The sequence below is a fragment of the Hyposmocoma kahamanoa genome, unplaced genomic scaffold, assembly GCF_003589595.1.
Source record: "Hyposmocoma kahamanoa isolate Upper Pololo Valley unplaced genomic scaffold, ASM358959v1 81, whole genome shotgun sequence".
Taxonomy (NCBI): Eukaryota; Metazoa; Arthropoda; class Insecta; order Lepidoptera; family Cosmopterigidae; genus Hyposmocoma; species Hyposmocoma kahamanoa.
The window spans coordinates 8,501,554-8,521,001 of record NW_020654080.1 but is presented as its reverse complement, the minus strand read 5'-3'; the positions used below and the strand labels follow the sequence as shown (position 1 = coordinate 8,521,001).

The following is a 19,448-nucleotide window of genomic DNA, read 5'->3' as shown; positions in this document are numbered from 1 at the left end:
CAACATAATGATAACAAATACAATAATTTTCAAAGACGAAAATATTTTGTTTTAAAATCTACTAATTAAGCAATAGAAACTAACTTAAAGTAATTAAGTACTTACAATAAATACAATTACGATATTATGTATATTTATTTACCTCATTAAATATATTTTATTACACAAAAAAGTCCTTAAGACTAGTCTGGAAGATATTGCTATAATATTCATTATAAAAAATACATGTGTAAAGAAAAAGTGAATATTCTATGATTAGAAGAAGCAGTTTTTTTAGTGTTTTTATATTTTTTTAGTTTATAGATGGGATATCACAGCTATTAAGTTAATTATTTACAACATATAGCCTTATTCTACGTACGAATATGCATATGATAGGTATATTAACAAAGACAGTAATATGACCATAGAATAATATATAGGGCACGTAAATGTTAAACAAAACTATATTTTGGTGTAAAGCTAACAACTATTGGCAAACGGTTTAATAAAATTTTATTTACACTAAATAATAAAAATAATTATTCGATAATAATATTTATTGCTCATCACGGATGCCTAATTTGTAAAACGGAATACTGTATATTTGAAACTTAAAAATGCTTTTTTCTTTATTTTTCAGTAACCTGTTCATACGTATTGATGACGTAATTACGATATCATAACATTTGAACGATCACTATTTAGACCTTAAAAACATTACAAATTATTTGGAAAGCATCAAAGTTAGTTTGGAAAACTAAATTTTTGTTATATTCGATGTAAATTACTAATTGCTATTTCGCTAAATTACTAAATAATTATGTTAGCTAGTCTTAATTACACGTAAACTTTAGGGCACATTTTATTCATTTATTAAATGGTAATCAGGTGCGAGTTCGTCGTAAATAAGTTAGAAGTTCATAAAGGACAACAATGTTTGTGCGGTGCGTTACCAGAATTATGAGAAAAGTAAAACTGTTTACGATTTCTGTGCTTAAATGGTATCCTTTTTAGATTTATAGAGTTTTAAAAAAATCAGTAATGTTCGCGCGATCTCTGCTTGTTTTTACTAAATTACACATACGATTGTCTATATTTTTTTAGGATTTACAGAATTAGTTAAAACTGATCCCTTCAGGATTACGTGTTGAAATTTTTACAGAGTGTTCTTCTATTCGAAATGGCAATAGTTCAGTTTCTGGTAAGCATTGGGTTGATCATAATGTTGGCAAGGGCGTTCCGCCGCTTGCGCCATGCGCCCGCACCCTGGGCGTGGTACTGCAGTTGCCTGTACCAGGTGCGTGTGCGCGAGTTTTCTTCCGCCTGAAATTGTCAGATCACTATATTAGATATACCAAGATATAATTTAAGGTTTGATTCTGCTTCAGCTTTTGCATGTCCCAACTGTTGGCCAGGGCTCTACCCGAAATGGGCGGATGGCTTCGGTAAGGCAAAATTTGACACGTTGATCCAACTTGGGTAAGGTATTCAAAATATCTTCATAAAGATAGAATATGATGGAAAATCAACATTAAAACAATTAGTAGAGATAATTTAAAATCAGTTTAATTGTCAATCTAAAACACAAATTGAGATGCAAACTAAAAATAGATAAGTGAAAGTCTGTACCTACAAAAAAGTAGTAATCCAAAATCCATAAACTCACCTTGAAAATATAAGAATCTTTAGTAGTAATCTCGTGAACTTCGAAAAAATGTTCGGGCTCGTGGTCAGCGGCTACCACGCATCGATCAAGGAACAGTGGCTCTCGTTGCAATGTATATCTCCCAGCTTTCTCTCTCACCAAAAGCAGAGCTGCCTCTCTTACTCCACTTCGTGCGAAAAGTGCTTCGCCTTCTCTTTCGCGTGCTTCACGATCTCTTGCCTCTCTTGTCTCTCGCATTTCGTTGATCTTATGGGTAATTGTTGGCTGAAACAAAAAAAAGGAGTTTCGATGGTTAGAACTGATTTTCAATAAGTAGATTTTATTATAGAAATATATTCTTTTCGTTTATCGGTCTCTAACAAAAGAATCCGTTTCACTATTAGAAGCGCTGTTACCAAATCAGGATAGTGCAATCTCTTTGACATTTCTCTCGTAACTGCCAATGTCAGTACTATTTCAATCCATTTTGATGTAACACAATGGGTTTTACATACCATGTATTGTTTTAAGTGGCATAGAATTTAATTTAAACCTAAGAATTTATGATTTTAAAGAGAAACCAGTCGTTGTGCGTCTAATAAGTTTGTAATACCGATTTTTTCTAGTCCAACATAATTAATCTAGTCCACGTTCACTTATCATCCATAGTACATCAAAATCGATATTTAGTATTCACTCCACGACCTCGTTTGCCCAACTGTTTGCACTGTGGGCCATGGATGTGGAGATCCCTGGTTCGATTCCCGGTAGAACAATTTGGGCAATGAACATTTCTAAATTAGTCCTGGTCTGGGTATCCTGGAGATAATTTCGTTGCTCTAGTACTCATAGTACAGGGAATTCCTTAGTTTTAGATCAAATAATAACTTGTGGGGTTGTTCGGCACATGTCTTTTCTATAATTAACTATATGGATTCGTTTTAGCCATTAAGCTTATTTTTTACTTCCCATCATCAATTTGAATTAAAAAAATACTTTCCTCACCTTTCCATTAGTAACCAATAGAGCATTGATCGGAGTCAGCTTGATAGTGCGGCCTTTCCGCCAGTTATTATCGTTCGGCTGGGTGAACAGCAGCTTGCCTTCCATTGCAAACCTGATCACATAAATCATAATTACCATCATTCGTCATCAATACATTCAATCAATCAAGTATATTCTGGACTGTTGCTATCGTAATCGACATAGAGTCGAATTTACATCTTAAATGTCCTAGAGCTATCTTTATTGTATTTTGACTGAGCGGTAAAGAAAAGTAAGTAGCACCTGTATTGCGATGTTATAAGCTACATCTACAACATTATCATTAAAGTAGATTGCATTACGTTAAACATTTGATGATACGATAAAGCATCCAGTTCCGTAAGTTATAATACTTTTATCCCATGCCGACTAGACTTCCTGTAAAATATACATATACGTTTTGACGAAGAGATTATTAATTATTACTTGTTATGCAGATTTTGCTGGGACAAGGCAAAATAACAAGTGTGTGCTCTTTTAATCTACAGTATTGCCAAATTTGTGCACTTGTGTATAACACATAAAACATCACAACATGATATTGCTGATTAAATCTCATTACAGCGATGGAAAATTTCAGTCTTCACACGTCCGCCTAATTATTCAAATTTATCATTTTCAAGCAAAATGAATGTCGGAACCGTCCAATTTAAATTTATTTCATGTAGATTTTCTACAAGCGTATTATTGCATTTAACATCAACGTGATTCTACACATGGTTAATTTTAACGTCTCTAGTTTTAGCCCATTACGTTTTGAAATGTATGAATAATAAGGGTACAATTAATTCTCAATTCTTGAAGTCTCTGGGCCCCGATATGTCCAACATGAACATTGTGAGGCATTGCGTCGAAATTTTGGTCCACAGTTTCATTCCAAAATTCATATTTGCATCTACAATCTCTTTTGTGTAGTCGTAGAGTAATTTACTTTTATAGAGCACTATAAAATATGATGTACGTTTCAGAATGTAAAGCAATATGAGTGGTACTAAAAAATATAAATATAAAATGTTTTGCATCTCAATTGCAACATGCGGTTCGTAAGTTTTGCTTTACGAGCCTGTGTAGGCGAATTCCATTTACAGAGAAGTAAGTAGTAAAAACATTGATTGTAATTCCCTTTTCATATCTTCTTTTAGTAACTATTTAAAAATGTCATAAAAATATCAATTGGCTAAATGAAAATCAAAAAGAATTCAAATCTACCAATAGCATAACTGGAATTGAATAAATTGAATGCTATTTGTACTTATACTTCCTATAAACCGAAATATCTGCAGACCACAAACGGTAACGGTATTTTGAACGACATTTGACGTTAACATTTCAAGGCAAAACTTCAAGCCATTTTCTTTTTACACGTATAATTACTTGTATTTGTGTTGCTTTTCGGCAATAAAGCGTCCTGGGAAATAGCGTTTGCCGGCGTTACTGCCACTAAAGGGACGATTATCAGCTTTATGGGTTAAGTGATGAAAGCTAGGAAAAGCTAGCGGTTGCATTACTTCAGCTATAATATTTAGGACATGTATCTAGGGATGAAATATTATACTAGGGACAACACCGAATCTATCTGTGTACTTTTTTCACAATTTATGTTATATATTATGAATACGTAAAAATAAACAAAAGTCTTCAGTTGTTTCAAATTCGAAATTTCTGCATTCTGAATAGAAGGATAAAACCAATGTTATTTATCTTTACCGCAATGTTGTGTGTTCTGAATGTAGGTTTAAGGCAAAAAATTCCTGTTTTAAGCCACGCAATAAACCTGAAACCCGCAATGGTTCTAGTAATGGGGTCATTTGTCGCACCCAGCAATAGAAAGGGAATATGCCGTGAGTACTATTAAGGGTATCGAATAATTCCCAAAGACTAATTCCTAAGTTTTCAAGTTAAAACTCAAAGTACTTTTTCGATACATTGTTACTTATCCTACCTATAAAAATTTATGGAAGACAATTACTTTTGGATGAAGCAGTTACATCCGTCTTTTATCTTCGCAATAAAGTAATTGTCAGACTGGTGGATGTGCTAGTACTTTTGACAATGGAACAATAGAAACCTCAGGCTATTAAGGACGTTTTAGAAGGGACAAAGGTTATCGGGTCGCATTTAGCAAATTTTTGGCGAAAAGAATCGAACGTAATAGAATTTCAATTCATGAACTAATTGTATTCATGGAGATCGTACCTGCGTAATTTCATTTTTGAATTTAATAAGAAACTGGAGTAAACTAGACTAAAAAAATAAAAAATAATGACCTTGCGTCATCATGGTTCCAATCCAACACATCAACGGCCATCTTCCTTAACCGAATGTCAGCAACATGAAGATCGTGCGCTGTCTTTCGGGCAGCTGCTAGCCGCTTCCATAACGGTACGTCTCTAGCCGCAGCTGCTGCCGCCGCTGCTGCAGCGTTGATTTCTTCAAGTCTGGATTCGACACAGCGCTGGGCCGCTTTCACATCTTCTCGTTCAGTCGCACAAGCCGCTGTCGATCGATAAAGCCGCGAGAGAAGGAGGGGATATTTTGTCACGCGTTGGACTGGTACCTGAAATACAAAAAAATACACCTATGATAAAACCAATCGTAATTTATAGGAACGTATGTTTGCATGCACTAAACATTTTTTTAAAATTTCAGTATCACATTTTAATCAAACCTTACCATGAGGAATGAGTTGAGATTCATCCGCCTCAGGACCGCGTTTTCCATCTGTGAGACGCGCAAGAATATCCTCAGAAGTTCCTTCTCCTTCTCCAGACCAGCTAGAAGTAACGCTGCACCCGCTTGTTTTACACAGTAGGATTGGAACGCCGCCAACATACTCGAACATTCCAAAAGAATTTTACCCACATTTACTGTTAGCAAATCCTGTAACAGGGAAACGTCGATACATTAGTGCTTTAACAGAAACTTCAATAACTTTAGACGACAATTAGATACGGTATTTACCTCGTCTCCTTGATCAACTGCAATTTCAAGGGCGTCTCGTAATTTTTCTGACAATACTTGATTGTTCTCTATGAGCTCTTCTACATTCAAAAAGATTGCACTCAATTGTTCCTGTGTCAGGAGTCCCGCAACCAACATTGGCTTATAGAATTCCTCAAGAATAATCTGCAAGTCTCTGCCATACTTCTCTTCAGTTTCTACTATTTCTGTAATGATTTCTTTTCTCTCAGCTCTCTTCTTGGAACATTTTCGACATAGTAACGGAGCGTAAATTGAACCTAAAATAAAATAAATTTGATAAGACTTTTGAAATACAAGTAAACTAAAGCACTCGTAATAACATCTCAATTATAAATTAAAATTTTACAAACCTTTTTCAGTGACTTGGGTCTCGACTGTAGTATCACAATCTTCACAAAGGTGTATAGGAGCATCTTTATCGGTGATTGTATTACACGGAGAAGTTTTCCCTTGCAGTCGACTTCTTGACGATTTACTCGTCTCTGACCCAACACCGGAATCATTGCGTTCAATTTCAGCTGAAGTCTTTTTGCACACCAATGATTTGTCTAAGCTATCATGATTTATTATCAAAGAGTTGTCTTCACTTGAATCAGATGCATGTGACAATTGACTAGTATTACTACTTAGATGAGTATCAATTATTTCTCTGGCAATCAATTTATCTTTTGAGTTTTCAATCAATGTAGTACCATTTTCCGTCACGTAACTAGTAATATAAGCTTCCTCGTCATCAATGCCTCGTTCTTTAGCATCAACTAAATAAGACAAAATATCGTATTTAGACGCTCCTTCAAATATTGAACGCGAACCACTTCGTTTCTCATCATCTAATAGCAATAAAGAATTTGGGGGTGGGTTGACTGGTAAAGGTGGCGGCATGTCTCCTATTTCTTCATAAATTGGATCACTGTTCAGACGAATTGATTCATAATGATGGTCATCATCAGTGTTATTTGCGATTTCGATGTCACATAAGGCAGCATCTACTAACATTTGATAAAATTTTGACCTAGTTGAATTTGTATCGTCTTCTGTTGACATTTCACTCGCTGATGCATTGTAACAATCTGACATTGGTTCAAGATCTGAGAAAATACCCATAGCACCGCTCTCATACTCCATACTTTCATAGGGAGCAGAGCAGCCTTGGTCATCGTTATCAGGACTGACGGAAGTATTGACAACTTCTTTCTTCGTCTCGTCAACCTTGGCATTTTCTGGGGTCTTTGGTTTTTCCTCTTTGTAATTCTCATTTCTGTTCATTTCTCCTTTTAAATTTTTAAGCGAGCTCTCTATTAACTTTTCTATTGTCATTGTAGTGCCATCTGTTCCCTCTTGATTTTTGGTTTCTTGCAGTTTTATCAAGGAGTTTTTGATCAACTTCTTCACGAGGTCTGAATCTAACCCTTCTGCTAAATGTCCAAAAAATGGATCATCAAAAAGCTTTGATACGAAATCTCCATTCTCCACCTGCTTGTCAGCAATTGTCGGCTTATCTGAATTGTTATTTCTTTGCGATGTATCATCTTTTCTTCCACAAACATGTGGAATAAGATTCCTTTTCACAGCTTCAACAGGATCTCCTAATATTGACGATATATCGATAGAGTTATGGTTATTGAGTGCTGAATCATTTAATTTATTTTTAGAGTTATCTGCATAGTATTCCTCATAAGTGTTAGCTTCTAAGCTGCGGTCTTTTTCATCCGAAAGCACAGCGCCAATGTATATTTGGCTTTTAGATTTTCTAGTTTCTTTCTCAGGAGTACCAACACTTATAGTGATAGTAGTACCAGTTTGATAAGTATTGCAGGAATTACCATAATCATCAGTGACCACCACAGAAGATAAATAGATAGGCGTATCGTTATTAACATTCATAGTGGAATAACATTCATTTCCATTTATTTGGATAGAAGTTTTTCTCGACTCAGTTTCTACAAACTCCATGGCACTGGATCCTGTCTTTTGTTCAGCTTCATCAAATTGCTTAACTCGTAAAACTGTCTTCTGCTCGTAATCATTAGCATCTGACCATTCATCGCTAGTGGAACTTGTTGAGTTATTTCGAACGAAACGTGTTTTAACATAATTATGCTTTTTTGATCTTAATCGTTCCTTAACCTTCAGTCGAGGTGGAGGTTCAGGTGATTCTGAAAGTCCGCGACGTAAATGAGTTAGAACTTGTTTTGTAATGTCACTACTATCACTAAGGTTACCATTTTCAATATCTTGGTCATAAGTTAGAGACGTTGTTACTTCCTGGGTTGCTGGAAGTTCATTATGATCATTAGGTACATCACCTTCACTGATTGATGGAACAAATATCTGGCTGGTATGCCCATGCTTTGGTTTAGACCGCAGTGCCATAGAATCTAAGAACTTTGGAGGTGAGATCGTAAGTGTTGTTGGCAATCGTTCTGATTCTGACCTTCGCAGAATTGGTATCTTCGGAATATTATTATCTGAAAATTAAAAAAAAAATTGGTAATGGGTTCATGGTTTCAAAATAATTAGCAAACTAAAACAAAATTAAAAACGATTTATATTACCTTCATTCTTTGAAGTATCATTATTGACGAGTTCATTGTTATTAGTTTCAGAAGACACATGGGTATTTTCATTAACTACTGTTTCCAATCTGTTGTTAATTTCGACGTCCTCATAAACAATGCGATTAATAACAACTTCTTGATTTGTTATTTCCAACATTTCTATTTTGTTTACTTCACTGTTAACATCTCCGTTTCTCTGGTATTCTAAACTATGGCTAACAACGTCTCCTTCTGCTTTTATGTCTTCTTCGGTGTCGACACTGGACTCCTCTTGTATTTCCGTAACAGTACTTTGTTCCAAATTAAACTCTGCTGTACATATCACCCTCGCCTCTTCTTTCTCTACTAAAAATTGCACACGTTTTCTTTGTAAGATATTTTGAGAGTTTAGTTGTCCTTTATCTTGTGGTTTGGGAAGATAAAATTGAGAAGAATTTGCACGTTTTCCAGTGAATGAGTCATCTGAAGTTTCAGTTTTAGTTGGCTCATGAAATTCGTGATTTCGGGGTTTTTTCAAAATTGATTTAATTGTATCTGTATTTTGATTTTTATATTTTGGATTTCTCAAAGTATCAGTTATATTTTTTCTGCTAAAACTTCGATCTGGCAAGCGTTGATTGTCGCTTTCACTGTCGTCATCAGTCTTAAAATTTCTGTTTCTTCTGGGTGGTCGTTTAGGAGAAATGCTTTTTTGTTTTGTGCGGTTAGGGGTGGGTATATTTACGATTTTCTTATTAGTAGTCTTGCTCATTGATACTGACTTCTTACTTTCATTTTTGATATTTGGTAGTGAAAGCGATGCGGATGCTCCTGAATTTTTGAGATCATAATTTATTGGATCGTATACTATATCATCAACCGCATTTAATTTATGTTGATCAGATATTCTTATTCGTTGACCACTAATAGCTTTCACATTTGAATCAGACTTAGATTTACTCAGAGGTTTGAAACTACCATTTTTCAAAGATTCTTGAAATACATCACCAAAGTTATCATCAAATTCTATTTCCAGAAGTGATTTGGAACTGCCACCCGATTTAACGAGGTCATATGGATTTATATCGCAAGATAATATTGACTTCTTGGGTTCTGGCGTAGCGGCTTCTTCATCAATCCATACTTCGCTGACACGACTTACTGATTTGCTTCTGCTTTTGCGAAGTGTTTCAGGACTGCTTGGTTTTCTAGGTTTACCTCTACAAGGACTAATACTTTTAGCCCTTGACCGTGAAACAGAAAACTGACTTCCAATACGTGCTTCGTGTGGAGGGGCCAATCTACTTCTTCGCATTAAGTCGTAAGGATCGGACTCTTCATTGTTTTTGAGGATTGTTGGTCTGGATTTTGGACCTTGGACTCTTACGGTCCCACCTCTTAGCATTCCAGCTTCCCGGCTTACTTGAGGACCTCTAACAGTCCCTCCAACCAACAACCGCGGACTGTCAGCTATCGTTAGCGGCAAACGAGATCCCTTACATTTCTTACATATACTGACTTTGGTTGAGCTGGTTTTCTTCGTACCGTTTAGGTACTCAGGACAGGAACATAGTATGACAGCATAATTGTGGGGAGTTGGTTTTTGAGGCGTACTTATTAGAACTGGGCCAGCTACTTCAGAATATGCTGAGAAGACGCTTTGCCGCATCGGCGGAGTCTGGGTCCTAACTGACCCATAAAGCCAGGTCTCCGCGTACTTCATTGATTTGGATAGTGCTGAACCTCCAGGGCCGCTGATTGTTCCATACATGTATGGACTTTCTGGAGACTTTTCCGAAGACTTGACACTTCCGGAAGTGTTTAACTTCAGCTTCGATGACCATTTCTTCGACCTCGTGCTCTCGGGAGTTTCATATATCTGCAAAGAAAAAAAATCTACATGAATAAAAGTAATTGCTAAATCTTATTCAAAGTTACCTACTATGAAATTTCGCTGTACTGTACACACTAAAATGTGATTTATTTAGAAAATAAAAGACATTAAAAAAAGGCCATTTGTCTGAGAGGACTATTGTGTAGGCTAATATAAAGCAAGAAAACTGAAGCCTCTTTCATTCCTACAAATATTGTCATGAAATTAAGCAGCCTTGTAGAAATTAAAATTACTATAATTATAAGTCCACCAGAACAGTCAAAACTAAATATTATCTGTTGAAAAGCATATTAATAACTTTTATAACGCATATATCTTTATAGTTATGGTACCTTGAAGTCATTTTAAATTCGGCAACCCTTTATTACTAATCATGAAAAGCTACAAGAACACTTAATTACCACCAAATTTTGTCAATCTTATAATTGCTCATGCTTAAGAGTATCATATGCGACATCATTAATAAAAGTTCTAAATGTCCCGTGTCAGTTCACGTTCTCTTTGTATTCTCTTTAACATTGTTTGGTATTCAAACGAGGATGGCCAATCAAAACGCAAAGCTCCATTATAGGCTTATTGCCTCTTTTGTGTCTGATGCCAGTCTGATTACTGGGAACTGCTAAATTTGAAACACTGAGTACTCAAGTAAGAATAGACAATTTATAATACTATCCACAGCATGAATCATGTCCAAAATGCATATAATTGTTATAACCGAGCAAAACAATACATATTAAGTAGTACTTTTCTATTTTGGATCATAATAAAAGTTTAAAACTCTTTTTAAGGTGTAATCTGATAAAACTTAGAACAATTCACATTTTACAGTATGTATTTTTACTTATTTTCGTTTAACACAATAATTATAATAAAAGGCTATCTAAGGTCGTAATAATTTAACATCACTGGCCAATCGGGATTAAAAACATTTTTATGCCGTCTTTTTGTCGAGTCATAGATGTCATTCGTGCTTCGTTTTTCGTAATCGAATGTTTTCTTGTCACCGTATTACGGTAATTAAATTATAATGTGTCCTTGCTTAGTTTTATTTTATTTTTAATATTTTGTAATAGACAATTAAAATTATTCAAAATGAGAACCTCCACCTTTCCTAATTCCATTAAAAATAGAAGGTTTAGCACACCTGCATTCACACTTTGACAATGACATTTCATAACATTTCTTTGTTTACATTTTGTACATTTAATCATGATTCATAGTATTGTGAGAGGTGAATGTTTTAATACAGATTGATTGTATTTTTTCTTTTTAACTTTTGTATTGTCTATACAAATTTTATTGAAACTTAGCTATTTTAGCCGTCGCTTTTGAAGTTTGAGATGAGATGAAAAACGTTAAGGATTGTTGAATTTTTCATTATGCTTTAAAAAAATTCTGTTAGGAAATAAAATTATCTTACGAGTACGTTTTTGTTCCAGCAAAACTTGGTAACTTGACGGTAAGAAATTCTCGGTTAGAATCGAGATATTCCTCAACTTCTGGATACCTCAAGAACTTTGAGAAAAAGTTATTTGGAGTTGGCAAATTCCACGTCTTTTGCCTTTTTAAAATAAATACTCATGTTGATTCAGTACAATACAAATTGGCTGGTTTATTTTCAGTTCGAGAATTTTATTGAAAGTTTTCTTTGAACGTACATTTTAACATAGGCCATTATTTTACAATCTATTTTAAGATTTAGGAAATTAGCTTGGTCCAGATACTACTTGCTAGAGAAGTTTTGATTCGGAACGTACTTTGTTCTGTTACCTATTAGAACGGCAATAATTTTTATAAACGTAAGGTTTGTATATAGTTATTAGTCTACAGATTATATTATTTGGAGAAGTATACGAGCAACAATATCAGACAGCTAACAGCTCGCCTGTAAAGTTGTACATACATAAAATGACGAATAATGTAGAAAAAATATGGCGGAATCAAATTATGCAATTCCATTGCATATTCGCCGTGATATTAATATGACACCAGACATTGTTGTCTGGTATTATTGCCCATACTATTATTATCATTCGTTAATAAAACCTACTGAGCCAGTTCAATAAACTGTTGCTCAACCAATGTAAGTCTTACAGTCGTACTTGGATAGTGGCAGATAATGGTTTAAACATGTGAGAGGTTAATCCACCACCCTGTCCCAAAGCGCTCTGGCGGCTTCAAACAATCTACATAGAATTATGTGAACGTCTTCCTACTTGCTGATTCATTTAAATTCCTTCCCCGGTAAAGCAAAAAAAAAACTAAACAAACCTTAATTATTATAGCTATGAAGACACACCGATTACTCGAATCGCTCAACTAAATGTGTTGATTGTTAGTAGGTACTTTGATTTTAGAGTGTAATTTCTGAACGAATGTAGTTTTGACATAACTCCGAAGAGGCGGCCGGATAGGTTGGCGAAAAATGATATCTATGCTCACTGGACGCGAAAGTGACGAAGAAGGTTGTTGGTTTTGAGGCACACGCTTGGCACTTTCCGAGCTCGATAAAATGTCATATTCGTCTTAGTCGTATTCGTCATTGCTAAAGATCGTGTCAACGAAAGATGTTCAAAATTTTACTTATACACGATTTCCCTCCAACAGGTTCAGTTTTCGGCTTCTCTCAGGATAATTGGTATAGGAAGGTCAGCGAGGGCGGTTACTTGGTCACTCCATCAGCTAAATATCGACCACGGAGTCTCCTTCCTTCCACTTTACCCACCACAACCAATTTGTCAAGGTTACGTACGAGTTATAGTTGTCCGCGAGAAATACTTCAGAGTTCTCTGGTACCATATTGTGAAAAGTCTAGTTGTAATAATGAGATGCTTAAGTATGTATTAGTTTGTTCTTCTAGCAGTCCTTGGTGGTATGCGGAGCACCCTTATCATCGTTATCGTCATCAACTAATTTATACGTTCAGTCACAGTTGGGCACGGGTCTCCTCTCTTGCTAATTAACAGTGTGTCTTGTATTAATTACGTAAGAGCTTATTTTTAGCCAGCCAATGTTTACTCCTTGCATTGAATTGTAACCGCGGAGAAGTAGGAAATACCGCAAACAAAGATTACGTTTATTCTGAAGACAAAGCAAATCTAATTCCACTATATCTTTTCTGTACAATGATGTTTGTAGTTACAATATAATAAGAAGTTAAATTTGTAGTTTCGATAATAATATTAAGCAATCGATAGTTTGAGTTTAATTTCTCGTTACATTTTTTAAAATTTAATTTGTGAATATTTAGTATTATTTCGACTGTTTTTTTTTTTAATATATACAATCTGATTCCTGATAATGTTGTTTATATGCAAAACCTGTACGGTTATATCAAGTATTGTTATACCGTACTGCATTAGTTCGATTTTCTGGGAAATGTCTCACAATGAATTACATTGCTCTGGCACTTCTAATATAGGGATTACCCTACCCTACTTTGAGGCCGGGCAATTGATATGTTAACTGGTACCACATTATTATCTCAACAGCTCTTAACTTATATAATATTACACATATTAGTATGTTCTTATTACATAGTGTATTTATGAAGATATGCCTTGGTCGCACTCCTTTTACATATCCCAAATATCTATCTTAAGGTTGCCTGAAAGAAATTGCTTAACATTTACTTACTATTTTTATACTTAAGTTACTGTTTTGTGTTGCCAGTGTAATTTTATATGCAACGTAGAATATTTCATTCATTCCATTGAATGCGGCAGGAAGGTATCATTATCTCTTCCTGGCAATAAGATCCAAAAAGTCCAAAAAAATAGTTGTTGCTAGTGATGTGTCTATACAATTCAATTTAGTCAACGATTCAATGTAAACAAACGAACGGGTGATCCTTTCTTATGCATTTTATTCCACTGGCTTAGTTTTTAATTCACGCAAGCCCGAGGCTGCAATCTAGACTGCCAGAGCATTCTCTATGTCTAATTGAATGTGAGAGTTAAAACTGACCCATGTGCTGGACGAAAGTAGCTTTCTTCTTTATTTCGAGTGGAATACGTTGCTTTATTTCTTAGAAAAGGCGCTTCAATTCAAAATGGACTTAAGTAGGATTACTACCTTATTTGAGCAAAAACACGAGACATCAGAGTCATAGAAAATATACTGAAATACCTTAGCGATACACTTGACTGACATTACGTCAAAATCTCATTGCTTATGAATCACACCGCGTGTGTTGAATGTTAAGGCGAGGTATTTTAACACGAGCCTAGATTTTAGGAGGTGAGGTGTGAAGGGCCGCCACTCGCGACCCGCAATCCGTGCGCCTTTTTTTATTCATAAGAACAGGCGGAGAAAATTTCTCACAGATCCGAAGGTGACAAGCGCCTAATGCCAACTGATGGGGATGCGGACAGCGCGACGTATCATTAGTAGCAGTAGAGCTCCCTGTGAAAGAGTTCGTCCAGGAAAGTACTGCCACCTTACCTATTTCTGCCGCCAAGCAGTAATGTCAGCATTACTGTGTTCCGGTCTTGAAGGGTAAAGGTGCTGGTGAAACTACAGGCACATGAGACTTGTCAACTTACGTGGTAGTTCTCCTCACATCTTTACGATTTATTAAGCTGTGTTATGGACAGGCATGTAGCTTACCATTAGACGCACGACTAGTTCGTCGTCACTTGATATTATAAAAAAAAACCGCATGGCAATTTCCAAGTTTTGGGATAAATGTGAATTTACTAACTTTAGGTTTTCAGTTGAAAACCAAAATTTAGCAGGTTCTCTGTAGTACTTAAAAAGAAATATCTTCATGTAAAAATTATGTGCAAAGTTAGATATTTAACTCTTAAATAATTCATTTTATTTTAGCCTGTTTTCGGGTTTTTATATCATCGGGTAAAGTGCATATTATCGTATAAAGAATTAGCACATTCTTTAGACAATATCCTTAAGTATATCGTATATCTTTATGAGACCGTTATTTAATGGTAAATACCTAAACCATTTGATCTCGCTTAACCGTATTTCCTATTAAATATTTTCAATATTTTAACTAATGTAGAAATGCTATTATCCATCCTTGGCGGTTGCTTACATGAAGAATGTTAATAAAATACCCTAGTAACTTCATTTGATTATTCTAGTGATAATACGAAATTATTTTATCTGTAAACAACAATGTGATTTTGTGTTTTCGGCATCTAAAACTAGTTTAATCTTGTTCATTCACCACCAATGTTAAATGTACGGACAACGTCACGTCATCTCATCGACGTGATATGTAAACAAGGGAAACCTGTCATTAGCTTTACTCTTAGCCTATACATACATTTACATAGTGTAAACATTTTATGTATCGCCGTTGGTTTTCTTAATAAATGAATAAAAAAAAATTGCAATCGCATTGGTTTTCTTTAGGAGTTTCCAATAAAATAAATCCAACATTTCGGCTCTTTTGGGATTGCTTCGTTAATGTTTTCTAACTCACTTTCTAGACCTATCAAGTCGGATCCTAGTGTCTAAAAAGTTATACCATCACTAGCGCAACCAGCACATACTTTATTAATTTCTGGAGACTTTGGCTCAGCAATCAATCTGTTCGATTCATATTGTTACGTATATTTTAAGTTCCTGGCCTTATCTATAAATAATAAATCGAGCTTACGTTATTCTATTAACGCTGAAAGGGTTTCCTCAAATTCTGTTAACCCTTCGATTAAATTCAATGATACACAACGGAAGTCTCTAAAGACACCTTCTCAACGTTAGTCGTGTAAATATGACGTTAAGGTAGCAAATTAAGATTGGGGGCGACCATATCAAATTGAACTTCGACAGTGTCACATAAGTTATTTCCTTAAAAATTATTTCCACAAAAGGCTTCATATAAGTTTAATTTTATAATACGTCATAGTTATTACAACAAAAGATTACAATCAAATTTTAATTCTTGGTACATTGTTGTGGTTCATAGTTGTGGTTTGCATACTGAAAGACACAATACACGTTCAAAATAAAGTCCTCATAAAAAATCAACAAAGCCTATACGTAGGATAGGCAAGGGTCCCCATTAAATAGCTAAGAATTTAAAGCGATCAACTCTCATTGTTCTTCATTCTAAAACTATCGCTTGGGGTATTGCGTGGTTTTCAATTTAGTCGAACAATAGGGCGCTTGAATATCCCGATTTGGTTATAGCAGGATGAGCCAAGGTAACAGCTTACTCATTTTGACACTTAAACGCATTGAAAATAGTAAGTTTAAAAGGGTTATTTTATTTTAAAATACCAAAATTGAAATTTTATGGAGTCATTAAACACATATTTTGTAATCGAAAATAGGTAAGTATTACAAAACTTTCGTGGAATTACATAACACATTTTCTAATTCAAAACTAGAACAAGATAACTTTCATGTAATAACTTCACATAGTAATAGTTAAGTTGTTTTAATACCGGGTAAAACACTGAAAACGTTCAATGTTAAATATGTAAAAGTTTATTCTTTAGTGTTAATAATTACTAAAAATATTTTCATACAATTCGAACATCACACGTTGATGATCAAAGATGTAAAAATAAAGAAGTGTAAATTTTAAAAATTCTTACGATTTTTAAATTCTTTTACTTAAATTTTTTTAAATGAACATAACCGAAAAACTTTACTAAACTTTCAGGTTTTCTGTTGGTAAGATGTGTTTGTTACAATATAAATAAATAAATCAAAAGCATTAAAATCTACTATAAATTACTACTATAATTACGTATTATATGTATTGTAGATGTATCGGTATCAATCGATTCTTTCTGCCAGGTTATTTTTATTGTAATTGAGAAGTAGTTGACAACACTGCGTTTGCAAACCCCATACATCAGAATGCGTATTAACACACAACACACGCGGTGTGATACATATGTGGGATTTTATACACTTATATTGCAATACACTTGTATTTGTATTTTTTTTTATAATATCAAGTGACGGGACGAACAAGTCCTGCGCCCGATGGTGCTACCGCCTGGCCATAATAGTTGCAATGCCACTCAGCGCTTTAAATCGCAAAAATCTGAGGGGCACTGCCACTGCGCCTGACACCCTGAGATACAAGTTGACAAGTCCCATGTGCCTGTAAATTTCACCAGCTCCCTTACTCTTCAAAACCTTCATTACTGCTTGGCGATAGAAATATTACCTATTTCTGTTAGTACTTCCCTGGACGAACTCTTTCACCAGGATCGTTACTGCTACTACGACTCTGAAGTATTTGTTATTTATATCAAGGGTAAAAAACAACAAAAAATGTTGTGAAAACAAAACAACAAAGCAACCTTACATTAAGTACTAAGTAACCTAAATTAAGTGCAGTACAATCGTATTGAGCGATATATAATAAAATCGTGCCCTGTGTTCGCGCAATAACAAACATTCGGAGCTCTAAAATATCGCTTCGACATGCAAAATTTTTGTTTTTAAAATTTTACGTATTTCGACTTATTATTGAATTAATTTTATTTTGCGTCGAAAACGACTCAGATTGCAAAGTCAACACAGTCCGTCAGATTTAAACAATATTTTAAAGTTTATTTATTGAATATATTTTACTGCCACGATTTTTGTACGTTTTTCTGTTTACTTCTTTGTTCTTACTATTCACACAGTTGATTAAAAGCAAGACACTGGCTCGAATCTAGTTAGATATCGAATGATTTTTATTTGTGTTCGACATTTGTATAAATAATAATTTTTTAAGATTTTTTATTTGTATAAATCGCAATCGAAAACCCATAAAATACACCGTACTGCATTTCAAAAAACATAAAACACGAACATAAAACAGCTTTACGGCCGTAAGTCGCAACCTGCATTGATTTATCTGCTACTACTACATCCAGGCATTTCAAAGTTAAAACATTGTGGAAAGGTCGAGCTTATACTATTTTTATGAAAAATAGGCGCACGATTCGCCACAAAACTTCAGCAACATAGTATCGCCCCAGGCTCTATATCACGCTGAGCTTAGGCAAGCCGTAGAGACAGTCACGACCAACCATTATTTGTGCAACGAATTGAACGATATGGCTTTCTACGGCAATGGAGTTTTGGAGCTTGTAGCACTAAATGTTAACGTGTTCTAATTAATGAATACTAATTGACTAGCCCTGTCAAATTAGTCCACTTTTGTTTATGACCCATAGGTTATATGTGACCTTTATATATTAAAAAACTCATTTTGATTATTATATTATCTTCTCATATAAATTGATGAACAGCTGATGCAAGTTCGGTTGTGATGTTGAAATTTTACTGTTACAATATTCGAAGAACAATGAAATGATTGTTCTTTTAACTTTAAGAATATGTTGCAATTAAAGTTAATCCGCTCACACTTAACTTGAATAAGTATCCATTTATAACCTTCCAAAATAATACAAATAACAAAATGTTACATTTTTTATTGTCTATAGAATAATCGCCAAGCATCTCTGTTCAACTACCTAAAGTAACGGCCGTTATGATGACTGTTTTGACGTTTGTCCGCTCATCAAGTTTCGTATTAATTCTTAACTACGTTAAAAGAGCTAATTGCTGTACATTGTTGTCAATAGTGACGTGCAGTAAAATTTATGGAATGTGTAATTTTACAAAGCAACTCGGCTCTTGTTTTACGAAATTCGAAATTTTAAAAAATGAAATCTAATACGATCGTCACTTACAAGACCGCTGGCCAAGTTTTTATATTCGTTTTAATAAAACTTTTTAACCAGCTACCCCTTGCAATACTAGTTATAAATCTAAAAACTTGTAGATGCCACTCGCATTTGATTATATTTTTTTCGACAATGAATTGAGATTTTACCACACTATTGTAATTTGTCAAAACGGTCATCATACTGTGCCGGTACTTTAAGAAAATATATATATCCAAAATAATAATAATACTTTTATTTATGTTTACTTATAGTATAATAATAAAAAAACATCAAGTTATATAACTATTTTCATTCCTGATTCATATTGTTTAGTTCATGATAGTTGATTGATAATATGTCTTTATATACCTATATATAATAAACATACTTATTTTGTTACTATCGCTTGTATACAGCCTACATGTATTAACACAAATAAAAAAAATTTGAACGGAAAAGCAGGTTACAACACCATTTAAAAGTTCATATGTGACTCTACATAGGAGTCTTTATAACATTTGTTATGAATCAAATTTTCCATTCGCCCGCAGTTTCCTTTATAATGAGTCACTTTAAAATCGTAAAGCCATAGGTTACATACAATGTAGCGTAATTCCGCTGTTGAATCTACCCTCGCGCATAGTGTTAAGTCGAAAAGATTACCCGCCTCTCAGAGCAATTAGCTAAAAAACACATAGTCCATATCTATATACAGA

General features: G+C 34.4%; 1 protein-coding gene across 2 annotated transcripts in view; it reads right to left on the bottom strand.

Moving 5' to 3' along the window:
* Positions 1–546: 546 nt before the first annotated feature.
* Positions 547–19,448, bottom strand: part of LOC113234185 — a 278,589-nt gene continuing 259,687 nt past the window's right edge. For both annotated transcript variants that reach the window (XM_026469470.1, XM_026469471.1), the window contains 8 exons: positions 8,209–10,069; positions 6,004–8,121; positions 5,633–5,910; positions 5,345–5,551; positions 4,939–5,228; positions 2,633–2,744; positions 1,649–1,912; positions 547–1,305 (listed from right to left, as the gene is read on the bottom strand). In XM_026469470.1, coding sequence (XP_026325255.1) covers positions 1,174–1,305; positions 1,649–1,912; positions 2,633–2,744; positions 4,939–5,228; positions 5,345–5,551; positions 5,633–5,910; positions 6,004–8,121; positions 8,209–10,069 — 5,262 coding nt within the window. In that variant the 3' untranslated portion in view covers positions 547–1,173. The remainder of the gene's footprint in view (positions 1,306–1,648; positions 1,913–2,632; positions 2,745–4,938; positions 5,229–5,344; positions 5,552–5,632; positions 5,911–6,003; positions 8,122–8,208; positions 10,070–19,448) is intronic.